This window comes from Cucumis sativus, unplaced genomic scaffold (assembly GCF_000004075.3).
Source record: "Cucumis sativus cultivar 9930 unplaced genomic scaffold, Cucumber_9930_V3 scaffold92, whole genome shotgun sequence".
NCBI lineage: Eukaryota > Viridiplantae > Streptophyta > Magnoliopsida > Cucurbitales > Cucurbitaceae > Cucumis > Cucumis sativus.
In genome coordinates this window covers 40,668-50,366 of record NW_022279581.1, presented here as the reverse complement: position 1 = coordinate 50,366, position 9,699 = coordinate 40,668, and the positions used below count along the sequence as shown (strand labels likewise).

Below are 9,699 nucleotides of genomic sequence, written 5' to 3'. Positions count from 1 at the left end.
TATTTTCTTAACAAATTTCCTTTGGGTTCAAACTTGAATTTACTCTTTGCTACGTTTTCTTAGTTGTTTGTAAGAAGTTTGGGTATATAAATGTTTCTTGCAAGACGATTCGAGTAATTTTAAGATTCTTTTATTTCGTGGTGTTAAATAGACTCCCTCTTTTAGGACTTAGGCTCCCCTAAGCTTGTGAGACCCCTCTCACTAAGTTGAATCTTTCCTTCTTGTCTTTGTGAACTCCTTTCACTTGACCAACTTAAGCTTCCCTAAGTGTATGAGAGCTCCCTCCTTAGGAAGCAACCTTAGACTTCCGGTAAGGATAGAGAAATCCTTCTCAATGAACTTGACTTTAAGTTTTTCTAAAGCAGTGTAGTATAGTCAAAATCAATGGAGTCTTCAGCAAATTACTCACAAGATTTATAGCTACATTCACAGGGAGTTGTTTAAAGCTATTATTATTTTTAAAATATAAATTAACCCAAACAAACATACTTCAATTCCACAACCTTGATCGAATTTTTGTTGCAATTTAATTTGAAAAGAAGAAACAAAAGAATTTCTGGTTTTCTTTCCTAAAGTAATTATTGGTTGCATGTGATGGTAAAACCCCTAATCATATGATCATCTACCTCTTCAGTTATCTATAAACCATTGCATTTAATAATAATAATAATAAAAAAACTCAATAATCAGTTGAGAATTAAAGTATATTAAAAAGTATAAAAAAAACCAAAAACTTATTTTGAGATCAAAATTTCTATTTTCACCAACCCCTTTGACCCTTTTGTTAAGTTTTTAATCTCTTTTACCCCAAAGGACCAGTCACCAGTTGCATGAAGAGTCAACTTGAAGGAAAAGTAAAACAGTACAACATGATGGATACATACACATACATACATTTTGTTTTTCCACTATAGTTGTTTTAAGAAGAAGAAGAAGAAAAAATTAAAATAAACTTGAAGAATATAAAGTGAAAAATAAAAGAGAAAGATAAAAGAATGGTTAGGATTAGTAGCTTTTGTTTGTTTAAATGTGACCCTTTCAGGTTTTTATGTGATACTGAAGATTGTTTTCTTGTGTGGTTGGTGGCTATTCTTTTGGATTCATTTGGACCATTCAAGTTGGTCATCCACCCTCCTTAATTTAAACCCACCTACTATTAAGTAATCAATGTTCTAAGGTAAATAATAGCCTCCTATACTCTCCATATAATTTATCATTACTAACTTTTAATATTAACATAATTCTTATTATACTTTCTTCCATCAAAAATTTAAAGTTGATGCTACATATCATATGAAACTTGATGAATAGAATGTTAATGTGGAACATTCATTTTGTGTAAAGTCATATATTAGCTTTAATTTAATTAACTAAAACACGATAAAATTAAGAAAAATTAAACAAAATAAAAAAAAAAAGGCTAAACTTTTTCTTTTTTTTTTTGTTTCTAATTTTTTAAAATATTCTCATTGTCTATCAATTGTACACTCAATTTTTTTAAAAGAATATTTTAGTCTTTTGTGTTTAACTTATAGTTAGGTATATGTGTAACTCTATTGTTTAAAGTCACGTAACTAAAGGAGGATTCAATGTTTCAAATTAATTTGATTTTTTCAAAAATTATTATTAATGAAATAATAAGATTTTTTTTTTTCTTTTTGAAGAAAATGACAAATAAAGTTAATGATATTCATACATTGACCCTTAATATTTATAAGCTAAAATAAAGGCCAAAAAAAATAGCAAACAAAAATTTAAGAGATAAAATAGGATATTATATCGAAATCTATTTATATATATAAAAGCTATGAATAAATTAAATATCACCTTTCCATTTTTTTCGTACCATCTTTCATAATTCCTAATCTTTTGTTTGTTAACACTATTTAGGTAGGTCAAGAGATGGAAAGATGTGAAATGAGTGTAGTTATGTGTACGAGTTTGGTCAAAATTATATAGTATAATATCACGATTTAATAGTGACAATATGGTTGAATGAGAGATACAATATTATTTTTTCCATTATAATCATTCATTCACGAGTGTTTGATATCAACTACGAATATGAAAATTCACGATCAAACAGTGAAAATATGTTTAAACCAACAATGGCCTCCATCACCAATTACAACTATATATATATATGCGTTGAAGTGGCTACACGATGTATCATTTCATGTATGAGTGTGATTTAGACTAAAGATATAAACATCACAACCTAATGGTAGGGATAAAAGATAAACAAATAATCACGTCGTTTGTCATTTTTAAAATTTTGATAAATATTTATTTTGTCTTTGACTTCAAATAATTACAACTATTTTTTCCCCCTAAAGTACAATAATTAGTGCATGGATGTAGAATCGAGCCTCATATTTTTAGGACGAAAAGTATGTTAACTAATGTTGTGAGCTAAGATTATTTGATCAAATAGTCACTACTTACATCAAACAACATTACAAAAAAGTTTTCAACAAAAACTTAGTTCAAGTCACACGTGTATGTCATATAAAAATTTATAATTAATGTTTTTTTTCCTTCATCCATTCAACTATTTATACGTTGTTTTATTAGAACATCGATGTTAAATTCTACTTTGCATTAGGTTGGATTGAGTTAGGATAAATTTTTTTGAATTTTAGGGTTCATAATTCTTTTCGTCATGTTGACCCGGCCAACCTAAAATTATACATTATTGTATAACTCATTGGTTTATTCCCTCCACTATTTTACATTATTATTTTAATTATTACGTAGACTTTTACGATCAAGAAACTATAAGACTGAAAGAGTTTAATTGTATTTACATTTGTTAGAACACCTTCAATTAGACGAGATTTTCGAGAAAAAAGTACCTAAATAAAACATTTCATAGTTTATGTGCCACACAAACATGAAATTTAATTATTTTTTTATGAAAATTAAAAAATACTCTTTTTTCATCCTATTTCTCATAAATTTCAACCATTGTTTTGTTGTGTAAAGGCGAGCCTCGTGACCAAATCTGACCGAATCCGACCAAATCAAAAAATATGAGGGTTGGGTTCTTTTCATGCGTAGGATTAATTGGATTGAATATTTGATGAAGCTGAAATTTTTGGTTGGTTCAAAAAATCTATCCTAATCCGATCCAACCTAAATTATGAACCTCCAATAATAAAATTAGATATCTTATAGTTAATATGTCAATTTCACTGTTCTCACCTTGAAAACTAGTTAGAACATATTATATATATATATATATATATATATATATATATATATATATATATATTATATATATATTATATATATGTTGTGCGTTAAAATAAGAAAATGTAAACAAGTTTTTTGAATAATTGCAAACTATCGTTAATCCAAGTTTTTTGAACAACATACCATTTTAGCTTTTGAAATTTTGTAAAAACAGCAAGCTAACTTTTAGTTTCTTTCTATGAAGGTTTTATCCCTTTCCATCTCAATTTGTGAAATTAACTTGACCCTATATTCGGTACACATTCCATGTATCTAAGTTTGAAGCCTTAAAAATTCCAAAGATTAAAAAGATGTATTTAAAAAACTAAAAAAACGTGTTGCTCAAAACTGGAGGACTAAAAAGGATGAGAATAGTAAAGAGTAATAGATGTGTATTGGGGAGATGAGAAAACTTGTGAAATTGCATCTAACTTACCTGTTTCTATTCCCTAAGAATGTGTGGAAGCACAAGCAATCCCTTCTGTCTTTCACACATCTGCCCCACCTTTTATTTTCCTCTCCTCTCTCTCTATTTTTTATACCACAAAACTCATCCATTTATTTCTTTTTTTTTTTAATTACTTAATTCTTTTTTATTTCTTCACAATTTATATACATACATACATATATATATATATATGCAATTAAAAGGATAAAATATATGTTAATTCTATCCCTTTTCATCATACATGTGTGTTTTTGTGATGACAATGAATGGAAAGATGAGTTAAATAATTGGAGTGTGTAAATGTCAACAAGCAAGTTTAGCCTAAATGCCTCATTCCTTGCCTCCACAGGAAGTAATTTGGGTGTGGAAGGTGATTTCTATTTTTTATTTGATAATAATAATAATAACAGTGTAGAAAAAGGAATAAGAAATCCCATTTCATTACTCAATTAATTACGCACAGAGGAAGATGCATTGTAGTAATGAGTATAGCAAAAACAAAAATAATGAAAAACTTTGAGTTTTAAACTTGAAATTTGTGGCAATTCACATTGACTAATTCCATGGAGGAAATCAAGAATTGCTATTGCAGCAGAAATGTATGAATCTTTCTAACATTTATTTTGAATAGAAAAACTCAAGGAAATTTTGACCATTTTTCAATTTTCTCCGATTAACCTCAATGTGATTGTGGTTGTTCGTATAATTATTTGAAGACCATACATGAATACATCTCATTAACAAAAGAAAAAGACTTTAATATCTTTCTACCAAATCTTGTGTTTTTTTCTTACACCATACTTACATTCTTAAATACCCAGAAAAAGAAAATAAAAAATTTCACTAACCCATAGGAAAGAATTGACAAAAATGGCAACTCTTTTTATAAAAAAGAAAAGAAAAATGAAAAAAATAATATTAAGAAAAAGAAAAAAAAATTAGCATACCAAATTATTACCCTTGTTCATCATCGTCTCCCTTTGTAATTTTCGTACGCGCAAGACAACCAAGTCTTTCTTTTCTCTTTTCTTTCTCTCTCTACCTATACATATATAATTATAATTGTGTGTATATGTAATTTGTTATATATTTAGATGCAAATATTGCGCCCATTCCAGATGCAAATTCCTTTTCTTACACAAATATCTTTCTCCTTCTCTCTGTTTCATATATAGCCTTCAATCGTTTATTTGGTATTGCATATTTATCTAGAACAAAAACCAAAACAGTAACTGGAACAAGGAAAGAGATAGGAAAAAAGGAGGGCCTCTCGCCCTCTCTTCTTATTATGCCTTCTCTTAGATCTTAGATTCTAGAGTTCCCAACTGGGTCGTTTTCATTTCGGTAAGTTTCTCTTCTTTTCTCTGCAAATCATTTTCTTTCTTCAATCTTCCTACTTCATTTCTTTTCTGGGTTTTGAATCAAAACTCATTTCTTCCGAATTTTAACCTTTCTTCTTTGATGGGTTCATTCCTTTTATGTGCTTTTAGCTTTTGAGGATTCCTTGTTTGTAGATCGATCGATTTTTCTGATCGGTGGACGCTCCGATGCTTTGAGATCGAATCTGATTTCAATCATTCTCTATCTAACAATAAGAGCATTTTCCATTTTGATGACGATTTTGTGTTTTTCTTTTTCATAACATCTGTTTAATTTAGCTCGCATTGCCGTGTTTCTTAAATGAATGTTTCTTTTTCAATCCTAGCTTCAATTCTATTCCTCTTCTAATGTAAGCAAAACTGTTCCATAGATATCTGTGTTGTTTTTGTATAGCCTTCTGTTTTTCCTCAGCTTGGATTGATCGGCTTTCTGGCTTCTTCTTCTCAAGCCGATTGGATTAGACTTTAAGATATGCGATTGCTGTGTGCCGTATGCACTCTTATTGCTGAATGATACTGATGGGATTGGTTGCAATGGATTTGTAGAGTGGGCATGGATCCTGGCAAGCTTTTCATTGGTGGTATTTCGTGGGACACAGATGAAGATCGTCTTCGGGAGTACTTTCGGAACTTTGGAGAAGTGGTGGAGGTGATGATCATGAGGGATCGGGCCACTGGCCGTGCCCGTGGCTTCGGATTCGTTGTCTTTGCTGACCCTGTTGCTGCAGCGAGAGTTGTATTGGAAAAACATGTAATTGATGGAAGAACTGTAAGTCTTGTGTATTCTACTTTATTTTCATTGGTTTTTCCACCTGTATTAGAAGCTTTAGATGTCTTTCAAAGAATGTTCCAGTGTGTCTTCAGATTCAATTTTGTGGATTAAATATACTCGTGGAGGGATCAAGGTTTTCCTGATATCTTTTGGTGTTCCTCATGATCCAAACTTATTAGAATTCTTCAGCATTTATATGCTAAATCTCTTTATCTCGATAATTCATAGTTTTCCTTCACAGCATGAAGGGGAAGATTCGGCTATTCACATTTTAATTGGGCAATTTCTGTTTCATGTGAAATGATGACCATGTTTTTGTGGAAGTATGATGCCAATGTATGTACTTGGGTTGCCTTCATATGTCCTGGGTATATGTACAAACATTTATATATCAAATCAATACTGTGAGAGGGCTTTGGTCCTTCGATAAATTTGCAAATTTTTGTGTAGAAAGAAGTCTATCTTAATCTTCCTTAGTAGTCCTCAATGTAAAATGACCTTACTTGAACAGGATTTGTTCTATAGGTTGTACATCTATATCCTTGAGTTCTTAAGTAGTCCTCAATGTGAAACAATGAGTTGTGTATATTAGGAGGCTCGTTATCTTGTTGAGTTTGTCATGGACATTAGGCTTTATGTGTGATGGCTTCCACGTGTGTTAAAAAGATACGTTTTGTTGCTTCCAGACCTTTATGTGTATTGGTAAAGAAAGTAAATTCTATCATTTCCATGTTTTGATGTTAGTTTTTTTTGTCTTCTTTTTTCTTTTGTTCAGGTTGAAGCAAAGAAGGCGGTTCCTCGAGATGATCAAAACATTTTGAGCAGGAATAATACTGGTATTCTTGGATCACCTGGTCCTACTCGCACAAAGAAGATATTTGTTGGAGGATTGGCATCCACTGTTACAGAGAGTGACTTCAAAAGTATTTTGATCAGTTTGGTACAATCGTAGATGTCGTTGTGATGTATGATCATAATACTCAAAGACCAAGAGGTTTTGGATTTATCACTTACGAGTCGGAGGAATCGGTGGAGAAAGTGTTATACAAAACTTTTCATGAACTCAATGGAAAAATGGTTGAGGTTAAGAGGGCTGTTCCCAAGGAATCATCACCAGTGCCAAATCGAAATCAATTAGCTGGATATCCTTTCAATTTTGGTAGAGTTGGTAGCTATTTAAATGGCTATAATCAAGGATATAATCCAACCGCAGTTGGGGATATGGATTGAGATCTGATGGTAGATTTAGTCCTGTTACAGTTGGTCGGGGTGGCCTTTCTCCAATTAGTCCTGGTTATGGAATGGGGCTAAATCTTGAAACAGGCTTGAACCCCAACTATGGGACAGGTCCCAATGTTAGCTCTAACCTCAGCTATGGACGAGTAATGAGCCCCTCGTACAGTGGAAATTTAAATAGGTACGGTAGCCCAAACCCCATGGTATATAGTGGTGGTGGAGGTAATGGTTCTATTTTAAGCTCGTCGGTTCAGAATCTGTGGGGAAACGTCAGTACCTCTGCTGGTACAAACTCCTCACACTTGAGGACTTTTCCTGGCTCTGGTGGTGTGCATACAGGAACTAGTTCATTAAACAATATCGGAGGGCTTTGGGGTGCTTCTGCAAGTTTAGGTCATGGGGAAAATGCTGGTTCTTCATTCAATACTGTTAATCTTGACTTCGGAAACGGAGATGCCAGCTTTACATCAGGAACAACTGTAGGTTATGCTAGAAGCATTGGAACTAATGTTTCCTCAGCATCTTTGTACTCTGCACCAAATATTTATGATGAGGTTCATGGAATAATGATGAAGGAAACACATTTTATGGGCATTCCAGTTGGCAGTCGTTGCCAACAGAGCTTGAGGATTCTTCCTCAATTGGTTTTGGCCTTGGCAATGCAGCTTCAGATGTTATTAGTAGAAACAATGCTGGTTATACTGTTGGATACGGTGTTTCTAATAGACAATCTAATAGAGGTGAGTTTTTTTTACTTCAAAGAAAACTTTGAATATTTTAAAGTTTTTCTTTCTTTTGCTGCTGTTATTTCTGTAGAAACTTTAGACTTTCAAGATTTTATCACTTTAAACATTATAAAATCAAAAATCAAAACTAAATTATTACGACCTTACTTGAACAAGATTTGATCTGTAGGTTTTACCATAATGTCTTTTTGTTCTAAAGATTGTATATAACACATGGCTTTTTCATATTTATGCTTTTATAGGAGTTTTTCCTGGAATTTCTTACAATCTTCTTATAGAAGTCGGAATATATTTCTTATCCAAAAAAAAAAAAGAGAAGTCGGAATATATTAACCTTCGAACCAATGTAATGTACTGTGCACCTTCCAAAGTTGGGAGACCCTATTAACTAACTATTTAGTGAAAAAACTTTTACCTTTTTCTTGGGGATTTTTAATGTTCTTTCCTCCAAAATATTAGACCTGTAAACAATGCCTTCTAACCACATGATACTTTTTTATTTTTCTAGCTATCTGATCATAGTTTTATAAAAGCTGTCTAAAAAAACAAAAACAGAGAATCCACACAGAATCAGTCCCTATTCCCTAAGCTTTTCAATGCAAAGTTTGCAAAGTTGACAAGTTTCGTTCTCTGTTGCACAAAAATAAGTTTGCATAGTCACCTACAGAAATAAGAGAAAAAGGAGGCACATTTATTGCCTGCTAATTTGCGAATTAGATCTGTTTCTGTTTGGTTGTGTTATAATTAAAATATATGATCTTCGGCAGAACATGTATAAGTTATTTGCTGAATATCTGTCGTAGTTTGGGAAGTGTCCAAATCTCACTTAGACAAACGTAGGTTTAACAATATAAAACTAGGCTGATCTTTTTGTTTTGTATGTAAATGTTTTGAATCAGGAATTGCTGCTTAGGAAGAAGATGATACAACAGATGTCAAAAATTATAGTAGGTGATGCGTATTTCAGTAAAGCAGGTGTACTGCAATTTTTCGTATAATTTCGTCCTTGTGATACACTCCCATTTGATACTGTCAGAGCTAATTTGTTTTCTGTTTCACAAACTGTTCCATAAAGAAGCAGGTTCCAGAGGGTTTTCTCTTGGTCAGGATTGAGCTTGAAAATATAGGTCTTTCTTCTTTCTTCTTCTTCTACTTCTACTTCTTTCTTTCCTTCCTTCTTTCTTGTAATTTGATTGATATGTATAATTGGATTGTGGGTAAGGTATATGTGCAGAACTGTTGCATAATACGCTACTCCGAGAAATGATGTCACACGAACGAATCAACATCTTTTTTCTTTTTTTCTCCTTTTCTTTTCGGGTTCGTCTTTCTGAAAAAAGATGCTAGTATTCATCAGGTTTTCTTGTTGTTTGACCTTTTATTAGTCATTCTGGGTTTTTACTTCTCATCTGATTGTATGAAACTGAGGTTGATTAGTGGTGTGATGTTGTCCAGCTTCCCAATTCTTCTTTGTTGTAAATTTAGCTCCCTTTTGAGCTAAACCAAAGTTTTTTAAGCTAAAAAATACTCTTACTTGCAATTGAAAATGTTCTTACTTGCAATTGGAAATGTTTCTTTTTTGCATCCATCCAATTGGGTTGTTTATCTTATAAAGTTGTAGGTTTGAATTATTTCCTTATTTATTGTATTAAAGTTGTAGGTTCCAATTATTTCCTTATTTATTATTGTATTATGTTCTTACTCTATTTCTTTAATGTTTTGTAATATACATCTTTAAGAGTATAAGTGTGTTTAGATTTGATTTTCTTATTGTTTAAATAACTGTTGGAAGGGGAAAAAAAGTGTTTATATACACATACACATACACATGAAATTCAATCCAAGTGGGCTTTTAGTTTTTGGAAATTTTCTTTTTCTTTTTGC

At 31.7% G+C, this 9,699-nt stretch overlaps 1 protein-coding gene across 1 annotated transcript; it reads left to right on the top strand.

The window, feature by feature from the left end:
* Positions 1–4,679: 4,679 nt before the first annotated feature.
* On the top strand, positions 4,680–9,377 carry LOC101217028 (heterogeneous nuclear ribonucleoprotein 1). The gene is given in 7 exon segments (XM_004139484.3): positions 4,680–5,026; positions 5,608–5,830; positions 6,609–6,750; positions 6,753–7,046; positions 7,049–7,636; positions 7,639–7,809; positions 8,715–9,377. Coding segments are annotated over 6 exon segments (1,425 nt in total). The 5' UTR covers positions 4,680–5,026; positions 5,608–5,614; the 3' UTR covers positions 8,729–9,377.
* The last annotated feature ends 322 nt before the right edge of the window (positions 9,378–9,699 follow it).